The sequence below is a fragment of the Chrysoperla carnea genome, chromosome 2 (genome assembly GCF_905475395.1).
Source record: "Chrysoperla carnea chromosome 2, inChrCarn1.1, whole genome shotgun sequence".
NCBI lineage: Eukaryota > Metazoa > Arthropoda > Insecta > Neuroptera > Chrysopidae > Chrysoperla > Chrysoperla carnea.
The window spans coordinates 23023805-23044094 of NC_058338.1; the positions used below are offsets into that span (position 1 = coordinate 23023805).

At 29.4% G+C, this 20290-nt stretch overlaps 2 protein-coding genes across 2 annotated transcripts; one reads left to right on the forward strand and one right to left on the reverse strand.

Moving 5' to 3' along the window:
• Positions 1-600: 600 nt before the first annotated feature.
• On the forward strand, positions 601-11703 carry LOC123294240. The gene is made up of 6 exons (XM_044875356.1): positions 601-795; positions 7131-8432; positions 8679-10011; positions 10076-10199; positions 10288-10583; positions 11465-11703. Exons 1-6 carry the CDS (start codon positions 610-612, stop codon positions 11617-11619), a joined length of 3396 nt encoding a protein of 1131 aa, XP_044731291.1. The 5' UTR covers positions 601-609; the 3' UTR covers positions 11620-11703.
• A 3007-nt stretch (positions 11704-14710) lies between these two features.
• On the reverse strand, positions 14711-20258 carry LOC123291977 (tetratricopeptide repeat protein 30A). Its single transcript, XM_044872468.1, has 11 exons — positions 20214-20258; positions 19647-19919; positions 19028-19153; positions 18834-18969; positions 18228-18392; positions 17850-18169; positions 17399-17595; positions 16985-17195; positions 15922-16097; positions 15225-15433; positions 14711-14866 (listed from the first exon to the last, which is right to left on the reverse strand). Exons 1-11 carry the CDS (start codon positions 20256-20258, stop codon positions 14733-14735), a joined length of 1992 nt encoding a protein of 663 aa, XP_044728403.1. The 3' UTR covers positions 14711-14732.
• Positions 20259-20290: the final 32 nt, after the last annotated feature.

Below are 20290 nucleotides of genomic sequence, written 5' to 3' on the forward strand. Positions count from 1 at the left end.
TCTTTTGAAATACTTTAATCAAAACTTTATATGTATTTATTATAATATTCGTTATTGTAAAGATCTTTGGGTATGTTACCAAAAAAACATTACACAAAAAACGCACCCTCGCTTTTTCTCATAAGGGGGCTGCGTATGCAATTTTCGTTAAACAATTCATATATTATGGTCATATATTAAATGTAAAAAAGTTACTTATAATACCAAAAATAAGCAACATTTGCTTGAAACATTTTTTCATCAACATCATTGTTTATCCGTGAGAGTGCAAATAATGCGCAAATTGCATAGTATGTATTATATGGGTACATCAGTTATGTGTGTGAGATGTATGTGTAATGTGATAGAGTAATCAACACTGTCTATACATGGTATTTCAACAATTAACTCAGTCAAATGGTTGTTTTCACTTGTCTTAAGAAGATATAACTTAAAAATAACTAATAATTTAAAAATTATTAGTATGAATTACTTTTAAACATCACTGTAAATAAAAAAAATATATCGAGTATGTTCCAAAAATGATAGAAAATAGTTATTATTCCAATCTTTATAAAAAGGAATTGTTTTCTAGATCATATGTTTAATTGTTGTGCGTGAAGTGTCAACATGACGCACCTTAAGATACTTGTAATTCTCTGTCAAATAATATTTACGTTAAATTTTATAAATTGTGCTCAACCATTGTTAAATGATAATGCTTATAATTTATTTCGACAAGAAATTCTTGATTATGTAGTAAATACAACTTCTTATAATTGTACATCAGCAACTATTAAAAGTGCGCAACAAAGGGTATGTACCTATAAAAAAATCATTTTTTTTTTTTTTTACAATCCATCAATATATTATTAATTTATATTAATTTTGATTGATTAATTCGCAGTATTAGTTTATTTTTAAAAAAAATTATCAGTTTAATCTACAAAATATGTAATTATGAGATCACGGCCTTTATTATTTAGACAAGGATGAAGTGATGGTGTTTTTTTGTACAATGATATCTCACTTTTTTGTGTTGTATTATTTTGTTTTGATTTTTGAAATACTTTTTTTTATTTTTTTGTTAGTGTGTCAAAGGCGTCTTAAAGTCGCTTCTATAACGTTTTTTTAAACTGCAGGAAACTTCACGAATCAATATTGAATATATTTATATAAAAAGACACCCCTTTAAATTTTTTATTCAAAATTTACAACTTTTATTTCAAACCCTTTCTGGATTTACCGAGCGAATGTTTTAGGCTTATTTCTAAATAGTAAATACCAAATTTACCTCCATAAAAACATTTTTATTAGTAAAAATACATATAACAATATTTTGATATGACATAAAATCTCAATGTGTCACGAATTCTCGCTGCCTAGTTTTTTATTTGGGATAGTAGACGATCAAAATTTTTTTGCTCGTCAAAATTTTGTATTCGGCAAATTAAAAAATCTGAAAACTGTAATATTCAACACTGAATATTATCGTGTAAAGTCCACTAAATGGTTTATTAACAGAATATCTATCTAGCTTCAAACATAAGTAAAATTCTGTTTTCCCTTGTTAAAATATTAATATTAATGAAACATGTTAATCGAAAGAATAATCGAGGGAATAGGTAATATATGCTACTGAAAATTGAGTTTCTGTTATGAAGAGTAAATGTTTTTAATTAAAGTAAATTTTTATGACTCTCTTGAGAATACATAACACAACAGATTCGTACATTCAATATTAACAGGGTTAAAATTGTTAAAAAGGATAATTATAAGTACTATGCGTTAAAAGGAATAGATATACATCCCTTTAAAATGAAGACTGGCAGCTAAAAAGTCGTAAAATGATGTCAGCCATTGGTCCCTACAGACAAAAAAATTCCAAGCAAAAGTTTTTGATTATATAAATAACGATCTACCTTTTTCTATAGTTACGAGCATAAGTTAATTTTTATTCATCTCCGTCTAATAGCTAGGGTAGATTGGAAATTAGTGCCCTTAGTTTATATGACAATCGAAAGTACTGTTAGCTGCCACTGTAATTATAAATTTGGTTTTTTTAGTTAACTAGTCGTTATTCGCGAATCTTAATCTTAAGTTAATTTTCGTTCATCTCCGTCTAATAGCCTGGGTAGATTGGAAATTAGTACCCTTAGTTTATATGACAATCGAAAGTACTGTTAGCTGCCACTGTAATATTATAAATTTGGTTTTTCAGTTAACTAGCCGTTATTCGCCCGAGATTCACGGGGACAAATAATTCTAACTTTATAAACGAATACCACTGCATAATTTTTATAATAATAATCAGACAAACATTTTTAACCAGCTCCCATGAAAATCTACTGGCGAGAAATCGTTTCCTGCATTAAATGCCTTATTTCCTCGACTATTATATCTTACCATTTACATGATTACTAAATTTTAACTGTATAAAAATTAATGGATTATTAATTACTCAAAAAAAACTTACGACATGTTCATATTGCCCCTTTCATAAATTTTTCTGCATCCGTGCTTGAATTATTATCGCATTAAATATATAAAACAAATGAACTAATAATTAATTTATTTTACTCCTATCAAGTCATAACATTTTTATACCCTGTTATATATGTAATATATATCAAGGTATACTGAGTTTAGTCCCAAGTTTGTAACGCTTAAAAATATTGATGCTACGAACAAATTTTTGGTATTGATCTTCATAAAATCACCTAATTAGTCCATTTCCGGTTATCTGTCTGTCAACACGATAACTCAAAACCGAAGAGATATCAAGCTGAAATGTTTATAGCGTGCTCAAGATAAAAAGTGAGATTGATTTCGTAAATGAGTAACGTAGGAAATTGGGTTTTGGGTACACAGGATCCATCTAGTAAACCGTTAGCGCTAGAACAAAAGTTTAAAGGTTAAAAATGTTCCTTCTAAAAAATTAAACAACTTTTGTTTGAAACCTTTTTTTTGTAAACGTTAATCCGCGAGGACAAAATTTTTGTGTCCATTTTCTTAAAAACAATAAAAAATAGGCAGTTTAAAATTTGCAGGCTAGTCAACTAATGGTCTTGTGAAACATTCTCGAAAAATGAAAAAAATTGTGGAAAATACTTTCGAAAACCAAAAAATTTGTGTTGGTTTTTTAAACTCCTCTAATTTGTAAAAAATTATTTCTATACAGGGTATCTCAACAATTAACTCATACAATTGTTTTTTTCATTTGTTTATTTTAAGTTCTTGTAATACGTAGTTTTTTTTGTTCTTTAATTAGTTTTATTTTATCAAAAATTTATAGTTTATTAATTATTATTTGAGATAAAGCTTTTTAATACTGAATTATGAATTATTTTTAGTTCATAGTCATTCCTTTTGTTTATAAAAATATTTTAAATCTGAATATTATATACTGGGTGTAAATGATAGGGCATGTACATAGTACAAGATAGCAACCATTCGTCAACAAGTTGCGAGAATCACAAATTATGAGATTTTAACGTTAAGATTTCAGTGTCACGAGTAAAAAAATAGGTTAGAGCGGCTGTCCTAGGGTGATACACACTTAGACGATAGGGTCCGTTGTGATATCGAAAAAAAGTAGGCCCTTCCCCGGCCACTACTCCAAAGAGAAAGACAGCAATCCAGATGATTTAAGTTTTTATTCGAACGGTCACTAAAACAAAATTCTCAATATTTTTTGTGTACTTTCGTTCGTGACAGGGGGATACAAGCGCACCCCCTTGCACCACCTCTCTACGCCCATGAATATTCTTGTCATAGATTCGTGTCTATGAGTTGGAATACAAATCTATATCTTTGTAGATGATACCTTCGATTCTTTCATGGAATTTTTTAAGATCAAAAGCTTTCAAATTTTTAATCATTTCCAATCGTTAAATCGATAAAAAAAAAGAATAATAGTGAATTTTATCATAAAAGTAATTAAAATTTGATTCACATACTATGCCAGATTCCACCCACACCATAAATGTAATTGTAATATATGAATGTAATTTAATAAATAAAGATTAACAAATAATCATGTGAGTGGCCTCTGTTATAGGCGTATGTCATAAAAACGGAGGTTAAACCCCATTATTATTATTATTACTATGCCAGATCTCACTTGATAGGTGGTGTTGTTGTACTTATCATATATGATTTAGACAAAAAAACATTATCAGAAAATGAATCTTATGTGGAAATAAATTTTATCTTCTCCACAAATAAACGAAAAAAAAAAAAATTTCCTATTACAAAATTTGCATTTCTTTTTTGCATTTTTATAACAAAAAATATTCTGTTACATTTGTAGTGTTTATAGGTTTACAAAGGAAATCTTGTGATGAAATTATGAAAAACTAGATGACCATGATTGTGTCATTAGATAAACTTGTATGGAAATTTATTTTTACACTTCAATTTTGTTGTTGGGATGAGATAGCTAAGAGAAAATGCATCGTACTGCGGTCATATTGCACTCTTGGGTACTGTCGAATCGTTTGATGATTTTTATTGATTCGCCATGATTGAAAAATCCGTGTTTGATGCATTTCACGACAAATTTCGGCTTTGCAAATAAAGTCAAAAGCCTAATTTTTTTAGACGAAATGAACATTCAAATCGGTATTCCTCTTAATAACGAAAATATGGAGTCGCACTCGCACCAGGAGTCGAGCCCGTACCTCTTGCATTCATGCCAAGCGCCTAACGCCTTAGCCAATCCGGCCATACAGTTTAATTTTTTTCATCTCATGGAATTTTGACAATAACCAAATAATCTAGTACTATTCTGTTAGCTGTCAAACGAACATAAATTTATAAATGTTAATTATTTATTCAATTATTATAATTAATTAGTTAGTTATATTATAACTTGATTTAGGTGAGCAATCAAAAACAGATTACCTGTATGTATTTGTTTAACGTTTACATTTGTTTTTGTACAGTTTCGTAAGGAATTTCGTTCCTAACGGTGGGCCCGCGACCGCGATGTTTTTTTATTTTTGTTTATTAGTCAACATTAACTTATTTATTTATTTATTTATTATTTATGTTTGTTTACTCTCTTGTATAATAATTTATTCATATAAGATTCCGTAAAAAAGTGTGTGCTACAGGCTTGGAAAAATCCCCACTTTAACTGATCGCGAGGCAAGAATCTAATTAATATTGTCATTCTCGTATTGAACACGTATACGCGGGGTCTTATCTATATAGATAAGAATGAAAGCTGATTGATCGATCAACGCACAGCTGAAACCGCTGGGTCTAGAAGCCTGAATTTTTGTACACACGTTTCTTAAGTAATGTTTCGTTTCTTAAGTGAGCACTAATAAGAATAAGAAGGGATTTTGGAAATTTGGATAGGGCTCCCATTGGAGCCCTAAGGGGCTCAAATGGGAATGCGAATTTTGTATATGGGAACTGCATGTAAATAATTTTATAGACAAATATAGATCAACGTATGTTATAATGTTACCAAGGTTTTTTTAATATACAATGTTTACAATATTAAAAAAAAAATCATTATTCTCCCAAGCGGTATGTTATGAATGCATCTTTATAAATCGAAAATCTGTAACTATATTTAATCGTTGTACGAAATATTTGAAGCAATGGTTTTGAAACTATATACTTAAAGTTCAAACCGACAGGATAAGTTAAGGGAAAAACAATGATTGGATTCAGAGTTTCTGAAATATCGCAATATTTGGATCGATTTTAGTCCGTATCTCAAAAACTATTCGACCATTCAACAAATGCACCCGATTTTTGTACTTTTTGGGTCAAAATTACCTTATATACTGAGTTTTATCGCAATTGTAGATAACAAAATTTTTTCGATTTTTTGCAATTTTTTTAAGGGGGTACCCCTTTGAAAAAATCGAGAAAATCGGGAAAAAAATTTTGCTTTGGAATTTGATGAAACTCGGTTGATGGGGTAATTTTGATCCAAAAAGTATGAAAATCGGGTTAATTTAATGATTGGATACAGAGTTTCTGAAATATCACAATATTTAGATCGATTTTAGTCCGTATCTCAAAAACTATTCGACCAGTCAACAAATGCACCCGATTTTTGTACTTTTTGGGTCAAAATTACCTTATATACTGAGTTTTATCGCAATTGGAGATAACAAAAATTTTTCGATTTTTTGCAATTTTTTTAAGGGGTACCCCTTTGAAAAAATCGAGAAAATCGGGAAAAAAAATTTGGTTTGGAATTTGATAAAACTCGGTGGATGGGGTAATTTTGATCCAAAAAGAATGAAAATCGGGTTAATTTAATGATTGGATGCAGAGTTTCTGAAATATCACAATATTTAGATCGATTTTAGTCCGTATCTCAAAAACTATTCGACCAGTCAACAAATGCACCCGATTTTTGTACTTTTTGGGTCAAAATTACCTTATATACTGAGTTTTATCGAAATTGCAATTTTTTGGATCGAGTAGTTTTTGCAACGACTGCAACGATTCGTGGATCGATTCCCGGTATCAAAAGTATTTTTAATACAACATTGATTTAATTTATGATCGTATTACTTGATATTTGTGTAGTGTGTAAACAAAACTTGAGGAAGGTCAAGAATAAAGGTGTATCTAGTTTTATATAATAATATTAATTATTAATTAACTATTCAACATGTGATGATTTCACATTTATAATTAATTAAATGTATAAATGATGAATAATCAATACTGTAAACAGTGAAAAGCACTTATCGAACCTTGATTAATTTTTCCATTTCATAAAAATTTTGTTTAATAATTAAAATTTTGAAAGAAATAACACTGGTCTAGTTTGATTTTTTTTCACATTGATGCGATAGAACATTTCTTATAGTTTTTGGGGTGCTGAATTCGAATTCGACTTCAGTATTGCTGTAATACATAAGGTTTTAGATATATTTTTACCTAAAAAAGGGAAAATTCGTTTTTTCGGTTTTATTCGAAATTCCGTAGTACCACTATGTAATTATTTTATCATATGGAAATTTAAAGCTTTCCTTTTCCTACCCTCTCCTTTTTACTATTTTTGTTTAAGAATATTTATCCTAAGCATAGCTGTAGCAAATAAATTTTGCTCCAGTTTATCATCTTATCATAACACTCGGAACTACCAACTTACAATATTTTTTTTTTTCTAGGAAAATGATGCAATCGTTACATCCACAGTGGAACTCGATTGCGATATAAAAGATGAACATTGTCCAACATCGAGGCAACTAAATTGTTATTCAAGTTTCACATACTCAGATATCGAAAGCGCTTACGTTCCCGATTTTGAGACATTTAATTGTACACCTTTATTAATACCAGAATTTGCAAATTGTCAAGTAGGTCAACCTGGATGTCCATTCGACTTAAATGTCAATGCAAATGGTGTACAAACATTTACGAACGCTGCTTTAGCACATTTAAAATATGAATTGTTTGAAGAATATACATTAAAACAAACACTTCGCTTACAACGACAAGTTTTAGAGACTCAACGATCTGGTGTTAAATATTATTTAACAATTGCTGTTGCTAAATCATCTGCACCAAGTGAGACTGAAGATGATACTATATGTTATGTAACATTCTTAGAAAAACCAAAATTGGATACAAATGCTAGACATATTATTGCAAATAATTGTACATACAATCAAGAATATTTAGCAATTTTAACACCCACTGCGGAGAAATTCAATCAAGATCATCGTAACGATCAAAATAATGAAATTGACGTTAATTATTCAGTTCAAAAAATTGAACAACTTAGTCAAACAAAAACAAATCCAAATTATGAACAGATTGCTCAAGGCGGTAATGTTGATGATACCTATGAAGGAATCACAGCGAGTCGAGTACGTGAAATTGAATCACAAATTCTACCAAAACAACCTTCTCACGATAAAAAACATGCAATTGATGGTCTCTTAGACGTTTTCCATTTCGATGCTGAACCAAAATTAAAACAGAGTCAACAAAGTAAAGTTGATGCTGAATTTAAACCCACTGACGAGGAATTAAAACCAATTATCGAACCAATAATCGTTCCTGTTAAAGCTGTGGTAGCATTTCATAAACCGTTGCAAGCACCAAAAATTGAAACAGTTATAATTGGTGTAGCTGATGACTCGACAGATGAATCCATTCAAAATACTACCGAAAATATTGAAGAGACACAAATTCGTGAAAGACGTGATTTAAATGCTAAAAGTTTACAACCAACTTCGCCAGATGAGATGATCTTGGTAGAAAATTTATCTGAACTTGCTGTGGATACCTTAGATAATATTGATACTGATAATCATCGACGTGTAGTTTTGAAAATATTAGGTTCAAAAAAATCAACAAACAATGGTGGAATCACATACCATTTAACATTGAAAGTTGGTATATCAGAATGTATGGAAGAAAATGAAGAAAATTCACAAACTCCGCAAACGGATTTATTACAAAAGGTATGTATAATGAAAACAGATACTATGGAAGAAATGTCTTTAAGAACGTTGATCTCCAATTCATACACCAGAGGTTTTTTTAAATTCAAAAACTTATAATTTTCTCCTGAAAGGCTCTCCTACCTGTTACGAGTGTCACAACTATATGTTTCCATATTTTTTCTGGAAGTCAAACAAAGATGACTCCCATTGCCACCCTCTTTTTCACAACTGCATCATAATTTATTTAAACTTTTGTTATTTCAGGTACAGAAAACACCTCTTGAACAAAAATGTCGCAACACTTTACTATCCGATTTAACGATGATATGCAAAGTTCAAGTTTACGTTACCACACAAATAACAAAACCCAAAGTTGTTAAATCTCAATGTCAAAATTTAAAACGTAACGGTGAACGAAATAATCGTACTGGAGGACGTTATCGACGTTCTGTATTTACCGGTGGTGTAACTAAACTTGATACATCTGACAACGATTTTTATGAATTAGTTGAGGATGCTTTAAAAAAATTAGATGAACTATCCGATGAACCAAATAGTATGAAAATTATTAATGTTAAAAATGCTACCAAACAATTGGTAGCAGGTATGTCATATAAAATAGTTGCTGAAGTTGGTTTAGCTGATTTACCAAAAGCGAATACAATTTCACCTAGTGACCGTTTAAACGCCAAATTGTTAGATGAACCTAAATCAAGAATATGCACATTTAATATTTGGGATCGACCATGGTTAAAGAATGGTAAAGAAGTTAGTATTACCTGTGATGATGCAGTAACTAAAGTTAGTTTTCGATCAAAACGTTCAACTGCTGGTGGCTTAGCTCCACTTGATACATCCGATAATGAGTTTTATAATTTAGTTGAAGATGGTTTAAAAAAATTAGATGAATTATCTGATGAATCAAACAGTATAAAAATTATAAACGTAAAAAATGCTACCAAGCAAGTGGTAGCTGGTATGTCCTATAAAATAGTTGCGGAAGTCGGTTTAGCTGACTTACCAAAAGCGAATAAAGTTTCGCCTAATGATCGTTTAAATGCTAAATTATTGGATGAACCTAAATCTAAAGTATGTACATTCAGTATATGGGACCGTCCTTGGATAAAGAATGGTAAAGAGATTAGTATTACTTGTGATGACGCCTTGACTAAAGTCAGTTTTCGGTCAAAACGTTCAATAAAAAAATTCGGTGGATTTGGTGATGATCATGAAATTCATTTAGGTTTATTCCATGATTATATTCAAAAATTTAATAAAACATATGAAACAAAAATTGAATATAAACGTCGGTTTAATATATTTAAACAAAATATGAAGAAAATCAAAGAATTAAATCAATATGAACAAGGTACAGCTAAATATGGCACCACAATGTTTACCGATATGACACGTAAAGAATTTGAACAATATCTTGGATATAATCCGAATTTAGGAAATGCTAATAATTTACCATTACCGATGGCTGATATACCAAATATTGAATTACCTGATGCTGTTGATTGGCGAAAAGAGGGTGCTGTAACTGGAGTAAAAAATCAAGGACAATGTGGAAGTTGTTGGGCATTTAGTGTTACAGGTATTATCCTAATTTTATTATATTCAAATACAGATTAATCAAAAATATTCTTAAAATTTTTTAGGAAATGTTGAAGGACAATATTATCTTAAAAATAAGAAACTTTTAGAATTTTCTGAACAAGAATTAGTGGATTGTGATAAACTTGATGATGGTTGCAGCGGTGGTTTAATGGATAATGCTTATCGGTGCGTGTTTTTTTTTTTCAGTTATTAAATAATTTCTTATGTCTTCTGTCTACATATCAATCATATTTTTGTAAATTATTATTTCTAGATCCATTGAAAAGTTGGGTGGTTTAGAAACAGAAAGCGATTATCCGTATGAAGCTCGTAATGATAAATGTATATTAAACAAATCAAAAGTAAGAGTACAATTAAAGGGTGCTGTAAATATCACGTCTGATGAAGTTGGTATGGCGAAATGGTTAGCTAAAAACGGACCAATCAGTATTGCAATCAATGCTAATGCTATGCAATTTTACATGGGTGGAGTAAGTCATCCATGGAAGGTACTCTGTAATCCAAAACAATTGGATCATGGTGTGTTAATTGTTGGATATGGAACAACAAGTAAGTAATTATCTATCACTAAATACTTTATAATTCCGTACCGTAAAGGTAAAATTATAGATCCCAAGATCCGTAGTATGCGGCATTATAATATTAGATGTTCATTTTTGGCACAAAAGTAGAACCTAGCCTAATTACGAAAATATTTATACAAAAAATTCCCTTAATTTATTGGGTATAACAAAATCTATACGATTAGAAAGAATTGCATCATTAATTCATCGAATATAAAGTAGAAACTAGCTCGAACCGTGCGGAATTCCGCAGTACAGTACCCGTGGCTAAAAATAGGCTACAGAACAAATGATGAACAAAATTAACCTTGATATTATTTCTCTAGCCTGTTTTTCCTAAGCGGTGGGGCTAGTTTACGTCATTAGCCAGTACGAAAAGCTTTAAAATGAAGGGTAAATCATAGAATTTAATAAAGGAATAAAGACAAAGAAAACCAGACTAGAGAAATAATATATAAGATGGAAAATTGATGAAGAAGTACCAGTACGGTATAAATTAGCCCTTGTAGGCAATGTTAACCTGAGAAGGGTACCGAGTGATAGGTACACCTCTCTGTCACGATCCTGTAGCCTTTTGAAGCGATTCAGTAGCTGGGTGATTGTGTTTATCGATCTTTTCCTGCTGAGCCATCACTGAGGCACCCGGTGTCGAGCAATCGCTAAGACACTCCTAAATGGAATCTAATGTTTTTTACCTTTTTTTTTTTCATACATACATCTAGAACCACTAGATCAAGGTGAAAGAAATCTGCCGTAAAACGATATAAAGCTGAAATTACTTTAAAGCATTGCGTAGATATTGAAATTATCTACTGTTAGCTCATTTTATTTAAGATGACATGATTATTTTTTGTTTTTTTGTTTCAGGAAACCAATTTTTCAATAAAACAATGCCATATTGGATTGTTAAAAATTCATGGGGTAAACTTTGGGGTGAACAAGGATATTACAGAATATACCGTGGAGGTGGCACATGTGGTGTGAATCAATATCCATCAAGTGCGATACTTGCAGATGATTAAATTTAGTAAAAAAAATTCATTTTAATTAAGACTGCGCATCCATAAAATGTGAAAATTAATTTTAACACGAGTAAAAATATAAATTAAAAAAAAAAAACAATTCCGTCGTTTTTTAACATAAAAGATACGTAATATATAAAAAAATAATAATAAATTTTATTTGTAACAATTACTATGCTTTAAATTTTAAGAAATTTCAAAAAAGTGATTGATAATATACCTGAATGTTGCATAATCTAAGCAAAACAATAAGTACATTGATTGACAATAAATTAAAAAGAAATCTTTTCCGCTATTATTACAATTTTCAAACAACAAATTTTGTGACATTTTCAATAAATAAATTCAAGAAAACTTTATTTTTGGATAGTTAAGTTTTCATTAAATTAACTGATTTTGAAGATATTTATTAACTTTAATATTAATTTTGAATTTTATTTGGTATAAGATCAATGGATTTGGATTATGAAACATTCAAAAATTTACTCACACATGACATAAATGTAACTTGATATTATTGTAAGACTCTTTTAATTTTTTCACATGAGATTAACTTGAAATTTTTATTTCCTATTTAACAAAAATTACATTTCTTATCTCGTTATTAAAATAAGTTTGCAACTTTAATGATAATTTTAAACTCAACCATCTGCAATTGTTTATAAAAATTAATTAAACTATCGATTCGATCATCATGAAAATTAAAGGGCTTCTATTTAGAAGGTTAAAAATTAGATGGAATCAACAATTTTTATCGTTAAATCTCAGGTTAGTGCATTTAGGGTGGCGGTTGAGTAGGGTGGCGGTAAAATTAGACCAAGTCCATGGTTGTCAATTCCTTCCACATCATTTCGAGATATCTTGATATATTTTATTCGTTTTTTGTTTTGCATTCACCAAAAACTCGAAAATTTTCATTAAAGTTATTAAACTATAAATAATTTCCAATGAATTGTGTGATATTTTCAGGTCTACCAATAAATATTATTTAATTAAATGTGAATATTAAGAATCTCAATTGGTTAAAATTTAAATTAAACTTAAAAAAGATGCTCTTTATTATAATCTCATGACAATTTCTTTAAAATATTTTGCAAATTCTAACAACGAAATAACTTTAGACAGAGAATTTTTAAAGTATTGAACGATGTTTAGATTTGATACCCTTTTTCATTAGTGATGACTAATATGCTGAAACTTTGTTTGAGACCTCAAGCAAGCTCAAAACATTTTTTATTTAAGAAAGTTCTGGAAAATATAACCTTTCCTTCGGGTGGCTTCGAAATTTTTTAATTTCATCACAATCTTAAAATTGATTAATAAGAGTTTATTTTTTGTTATTCTAATAAGATAATTAAATAATAGAAGAGTGATTTGACCTGATAAAAATTAAAAAAAAGAAGCATTAAATAAACCCAATGAAATTTGAGACTTATTACATTCAGCAATTACATACAATTAAGTTTTCTGACTATGGAAAATGGAAATTAAGTCATCTAATCACTTTCCACATACTTTATAAAATCTCTATTAAAAATCATGACATTTAAAATCGCCTACTATAATATTTTAGTTATAAATCGATATTTGAAAATTATTTGAATGAATCGAATAACGAAAAATAAAATAAAATCGCTTTTAAAATTGACAATAATTTTCTATTCGTGTTAACAATTTTTATCCCATTCATTGTGCCAATTTTATTAAATATTGTTGTTGTTAGAAAATTATTTAATTAATATTTCAGAAAGGATTAGAAATTATTTTAGAGGAATTAAAAAAAAAATGCATACTTTATTTGCTTTGTTTTTTATTTTAATATTAATTTTATTGTTAATTGATTAAAAACTTAGGAATTATTATGTTTCTCACTTTAATTTTTAAATTATTTAAAATGGAAATAATTTTGTTTTAATAAATAAATTTTAAAAATAAATCCGATTTGCAATTTTGTTTTTGTGAATCGTATCGTATTGTAAGGCATGAAAGTTATTCGTGAATCGTGTTTATGTCTACGAGTTTCTTATCAATTTATATAAAGGACAGTTTTGGAATCGAGAATAAGATTTGAAGTCGCATGAAATGCATATAGACACTCACCAGTTACCAAATTATTAACATATTCACTGCGAGGTTTTAATTTGTGTTTTTCATGCTTTTCTATCAGATGTTGCCTAATCCCACAAAGAAACATATTAAGTAAAGCCCACCTTAAACTCAGAAACATATTAAATAGAAACTCGCCTTAAACTCGAAGCGCTTAGAAACCGCCTTTTCTGTGGTAGCAACGCCTGGCTTTGTTTTATTTGCATTAATTTTTCCGATTTTCAAGGAATATATTTGATAATTTATTTTAATTGTTGATCATTTTAACAATTAAGGCGCTGAATGTTCACGATACTCGCAGTGAAAGTGTTAAACATATTCACATCAAAATAAAGAAACGAAATTTATTTTTTATTTAACTTGTATTTGCTTAAATATATTTAAATTCAAATAAGAAAAAAAATATGACACAGAAAATATAAAATAATAGAATGTCACATTAAAAAAAATGAAATTTCATCTACAAAACAGGATTCTTCGAAACAGAAGACAAGTAAAATTTACTGATTTTATCAAGATTGTTTATCTCTATTAGCACATGACAAACGTTTTTTAGTCGATTAACGGGAATTTATCTATATTACTTTATTTCTAAAATAATACAATTTTCAAAAATCCGACATTCCTATTGTTTTAAAATTATAAGATCTGAATAATTTTTAAGAAAAACCTGATCAAATTTATGAACAATTTTAAATACCAAAGTAAATTATAACTGTAAATATTCAAAGTAATAATTTTAATGTTTAAAATTAATAATGTTTATTAATTATTGTGTAAATGTTTACAAAAATATAATTATTCATAAATTAAGTTGATAATTATAGGTGTCGACCTTTGTCATTGTCGATTTTAATTCAGCTGTATAACGGTTCTACTTAAATGTTTTTTCCGAGTTAAGGTCGATACTGTTCACTATAATAATATATTTCTCGTATTATAATGAGCAAATAAAACAAACTTCATTTCTGTGTTATATGTACTTTTTATTTAACAAATAAAATTAATTAATTTTTCATTATTTTCAATAAAATATATTTCAAAAGACGCGCTTCGTATGTTACATATTGCTTACCAGTTATATCCATTCCATTTCGTTTTGCTTCGATATCACTTACTAGACTTACATTACGACCATAAACTGTAATAAAAACAAATTTTTTATAATATTCACTTCGAAAGATTGATTATCGAGCATGATACAGCGGTTTCGTACGTAATTTTAACATACTACTAATGAGAGAAACAATAACAAAAATTATTATTTTTCATGTTAGATCAAATTCAATAAAAAAAAACAAGAAAGTTTTTTTCTCGAGTAAGAGAACATTTTATTATACCAAAATGTGATATTAAGTCACTATTTTTCAATAAGTGAATTTAATCAAACGCTGTTTGACCGCCAAACCCTCCTCCGTTGCGCACGAGACTGGTGTGTTAATGTTTCTCTCCAACCAAACATTCGAAGTGAGTATTAAAATTAATTAAAACAAAATTACCTTCACACATTTCCAAAAAATGCATACATTCCAATAAAACGGCATCACGTAATACTAATGTATGCATTGCTAGATTTTCTGCCATACTTAAAAGACACCGTTTTACGTAATTCCATGTGTCTGCACTTAATTTATTATTCTGTGGCTCTAGGGATTTAATTACTCGTGATATCCCAAATTCATAATTTCCTTTTGCGCAATATAGAGTACTGCAAAATATATAAATTAACATTATAGTAAATTTATTTAAAAGACTTGACACATTATAGGTCGTAATCAGAAGCGGTGTGGGTCATCGCTTACGACCTCGCGGTTCAAGGGTTCTAGCAATAAATAATAAAAACGCCGGCTAGCAAGTATCTCGTAATACTAACCTAAAACATTGTATCTCGTAATGATTTCAAACAAGATTAAATTACAACCTTATGTCATTAATTTATGGTGAATTCACACACAAAGCGATGGGCGACATTCTATGCGCGATTAGGAACTTAAATTATGAAAATATGATTAATGCTTGCAAAATTTATGATTCAATCATAATTTTAAAGGATTTTGTGGACAGTTACTAATCGCATATCGAATATTTGGGTGTGAATTCATCATACAGCTTTGCAAAAATTTGCAAATTCTCATCCATTGAAATCTGTAAAAGGCAAACGATTACATTGTTAATATTATCTAAAATTTTGATTACCCAATCACAATATTAACAATACACAAATGGTGAGATTTTTGGTTTGGATCCTCAAATAATAATTGTTCTTCTTCGCGTTCGATTTTACGCATTAATTCTTCAGCTTCTTCATTTTGCGACGTCATTATGTAACATACACATAGATTTGCTAAAGCTATAGCACTTACAGATAAAATCTAAAATTGAAATTATTGATATTACATATTTCATTTTGTAAACTTAATTTTATAACCTCGTTTGATTAACTCTAATTAACTCGCTTATACACAATATTTCCCCATTTACGATACATGGGCGAAATAGCCTTCCAAAATTTAATAATAACCTTCCGCAATAGTTAATTAATCATCCCAAATGTCTTTCAATTCAAAATTATCGCCTCTTGAATAAAACTAGATAGCTCAAAGTTGAAATTTTAATAGTAGTACCTGATTTTGCTCATCGAAAGAAGTAGTATTGCAGTAATGAAGAGAAGACTAAAGCATTGAATGTTCTTGAAATTTTTCATTTTAACTTATTTAAACCCGAACCTTTTCTTAAAGAGGAATTTTTTGGTGAGCGTAAGTTCAGATAGTTAATAATTTTTCCTATTTGAGATATTATTATTTAACTTCGTTAGTATAGAACTGCATATCGACTGATCTTTTGAATTTACAACAGGAAAACGTTCTCTCAATTTATTCGTGATCTAAATTCTGTTAATGACTTGTAGCCAGTAATTACGTAATTGCAAAAGATTGGGGATAGGGGCCCGAATTTAATAACCCCCTGGACCGGGTTTTCTCTCAGCGGCCCTGATTGTAGCCGATTATTATTAATATTTTGAGTGTACACTGCTAAAAGATTTTCATAAGGTTTACTGACGTGCTAAAGACTTCTTTTAAAAAGCTTTTAAACTTTTGTTAACAGACCTATCCCTTTATTAAGGTTTGGTTCTAATAATTTTTAAATTCGTTGACCCTGACTGCTCTGTCACTCCAAACTGTTGCGGACTCATTGTTCATTCACTCAAGGCGAGTTTAATTGAAGTTAACAAAACGAAGGTTTAAAGTTTCCAACTAACATTTCCATAATGTGTTCGAATAAGTGGTTCATAAAATGATGCCGCCTCTTTATATTTATTCCCTTGCATAAATAAAGTATGTGCCACATTTAATTTCCACACTTCATGATCATTACAAAATTCTGCACTCTTTTGAAAAAGCTTTTCAACTTTTTCATATTCACCTAAATCCCAATAAATTTTCGCTTGTGCCATTAAAACTGGAATAAATCTAAATAAAAATAAAAAAATTTTAATGTACGACAAAACAGATATTTTTATGATAACAGTTTTAGCCCACAAAAAACGATTTATAGTGCTAATCTGTAATCGTAGAGGAAATTGGACGTCAAACTTTTGTACTCGAGAGATTATTTGTAGTTGGTATCTTTTTCAAAATCATTCTTAAGTGCAAAATCATTCTTAAGAATATACCTTGACAATGTTTCATCATACTCCAAAACTGCATTGCGAACAGCTTGTGTATCTTGACGTTCACGCGCTTCTTGAACAGTTCTTGTCAATTTTCGTAATGCTTCCGTTAAACGTCCGCTCATCGTATCTAGTTTTAAATAAGATTCCGTACCACTAGTTTCTCGGGTTATAATCGCATCCAAATATTCAAACATAAACTGGAATTATTATTTACATTTTAGAACTGTCGAAAACGCAAGGAATATCAAATCGCTATGAACAAATATGCCTATTTTCTTTGATCATAAAACACGTTCGCTGATTGATCATAGGCTTGGCTCATGAAATTTATCGTTATTCAGCTTATATAGATTTAACAACTCATAAATGGCGTTAAATATAATATTTTATGAGTGTTTTAGATGAAAGAAAACTAGCCATAAATTCTCACAGCTAAAATTATGTTTAATACCGGAGTTAAATATTTATATGTAAGCTCTGTATTTTCTGCTAAAATATCTGCAGCAATTTCATGTCGATCAGTTCGACAATACAACAAAAGTAAATTATAAAATGTTTCAGCCGGAAATAAATCTTGTTGAAGTAAAAATTGTAATTTTTCAAATGCTTCTTCAATATTACCGGTAGCAGCTGGTGTTGGATTTATTACTAAACCTTTGCTACCATCATTTAATGATACACTTAATATTGCTTGATTATGTAATGTTACAGCATCTAATTCTGGTTCATTTCTGGGTGGCATATCCGTTAATGCCTCACGTGCCGCATTTTCTAAAAATCGATTTTAATTAAAAAATAATAATAATAAGAGTTGATGGAAATTTGTTACCGTTTTCATTTTGAAATTCAATTGCTGCTTTTAAATTGAATGCTTCAATCAGAGCGGTTTGATGTAGTGATAATGTATTCCCAACTGAATGTGAATCAATTCCTTCTGTCACTGTACCAACACTTAATTCTGGGTGAAGCCTTATACCATGATCAATAATATCACCTGTTTAAAAATGTTAAAAGGCCATTTAAAGGGCAAATTTCTCTCAGTGGAAATTAATGTTACATTTTTAAATCTCTATCCTGAGTGACGTACCTATAAACATACCTACATTGTCGTAGCCTAACGCAATTACCTTGGGCCATAGAGATAGTGAAATTCTGATCAAAGCAAATCTTACATGACAATGACTTCAACGCATTCAATATATATTGGGCTACATCAAGTTTCAAGTTCAAATTCTCAGGTAAAAAGTATTAAAAGTATTTTAAGAAATGACTCATTGTTTCTTCTTTCTTTCGGTATGGTATCTCCTGACTTTCGTTTCATTTCCATGCGATAGCGCTTTAACTAAAGACAGTTTTGGGAGTACATGTTTATCGGAACATATAGACAATTACAAAAAAAGATCTCAAGAACAAAAAAATTTTTAATTTCACAAACCAATATATTTTTTTGCTTCGTCGTAATCCTTTAATCTAAACTGGCACAAAGCAATATTATATAGTAGTTGTGGTTTGAATCCAGTTATTTGTAATGATTGCATAAACTTATATAATGCTTCTTCATATCGACCTTCCTACAAACAGAATATTTGTTTGCAATATAATTTTTGGATTCATTGAATCTAAACTTACCTTATACAATAGACAGCCTAAATTAATTTCTGTATCGGGATCATCTTTGGGGCAAGTATCAACGAAATTTTTAGCTGTTATTAAATCCTCTTCACCATATTTAATAGCGGCTTTTAATTTAATCACCTTAAATTACAAAATATACAATCTTAAAGACAACAAATTTTGGAATAATTATAAAATGGTGTTTTAATCGGTAATCTTAATATAGGCAGGCGATGCAGGCAATTTCAAGCTTGAGGTGCTCGGCCCAGAGTATTTTCGTAGAGGAAAAAGTTGGCAATATCTTCTCAAATTTCTGCCCTTATTAAAATCATATTTTCCAAAATGTATACTGGTTCTAGTCCTATATGAAATGGTAGGGTAATTTTAAGCATCGTTTTCAAAACGATACTTTTCATTGGATGTTTGGGTTTGGATTGTGGATGATTGGCTAATTCGACCACAATTTCTATCAATATTTCATACCAGTGATGTGTTTTGGTCTAACTGAACCAACTGGATTGAGAATTTGAATTATCGATTAAAATCTCTTTTTATTTGATATATTTAGTACAATAAGAAACAACCCGAAAGTTTTTGAAAGAGTTCGACAGTCAATGAGAAGAAGATTGAGTACCTCGTTCTGATAATCTGGATGATTAATTTCATTAGCAATTTTTAACGCTTTCTCATATAGACTTGCTTGATATAACGATTGCGCTTGGTATAATTTATATTCGGATATATCTGGATATGTAACAGTTAATTGTTCATAGCAATTTGCAGCACTTTGAAAATCTTGTGTATAGAAGTAACAATGACCAAGCAATGACAATCCAGCTCGTGTAACATCAGCACCAGGTACAGATAATATCACATTAATTGCTTCTAAATATTTATTTCTTTTTATCTAAAAAAAAAAATTATTTAATCATAATAAATTTCTTAATGATCTCATGCAAACCTTATGAAAAAGTGATTTTTAGTGAAATTATTTGGTTTATGTATTACTTTTAGGTCTTGTTTTTCTATGAAAAGTCTCCGTAAGCTAACGGAAATCTCGTTTCTATAAAATCCGGTAATCTAACATGCACAAATTATCGTGTTGGAAAAAGTTTCCTATTCGAAAAAGAGAGGAAATTTCAACAAAATCACTTTTCATATGATTGCTTGACAAATTATTTCTTCAAAGTATGAAACATACTAAAGTATAGACAGTTTTTGTTAATTCGCCTGAGTTTATTTCCATTTTTCTAATAATTCTGCTTCAACAATTTCAAG

What these genes read in the sequence shown, in the direction of transcription:
- LOC123294240 (XM_044875356.1), top strand. Translation starts at nt 610, where the DNA reads ATGACGCACCTTAAGATACTTGTAATTCTCTGTCAAATAATATTTACG. An exon ending in TTAAAAGTGCGCAACAAAGG is followed by an intron (nt 796 to 7,130) that starts GTATGTACCTAT and finishes TTTTTTTTCTAG; the next exon opens with GAAAATGATGCAATCGTTAC. An exon ending in TGTTGGATATGGAACAACAA is followed by an intron (nt 10,584 to 11,464) that starts GTAAGTAATTAT and finishes TTTTTGTTTCAG; the next exon opens with GAAACCAATTTTTCAATAAA.
- LOC123291977 (XM_044872468.1), bottom strand. Translation starts at nt 20,258, where the DNA reads ATGGAAATAAACTCAGGCGAATTAACAAAAACTGTCTATACTTTA. An exon ending in CGAAGCAAAAAAATATATTG is followed by an intron (nt 18,393 to 18,833) that starts GTTTGTGAAATT and finishes ATTTTTAAACAG; the next exon opens with GTGATATTATTGATCATGGT. An exon ending in CATATAAATATTTAACTCCG is followed by an intron (nt 17,596 to 17,849) that starts GTATTAAACATA and finishes TAATAATTCCAG; the next exon opens with TTTATGTTTGAATATTTGGA.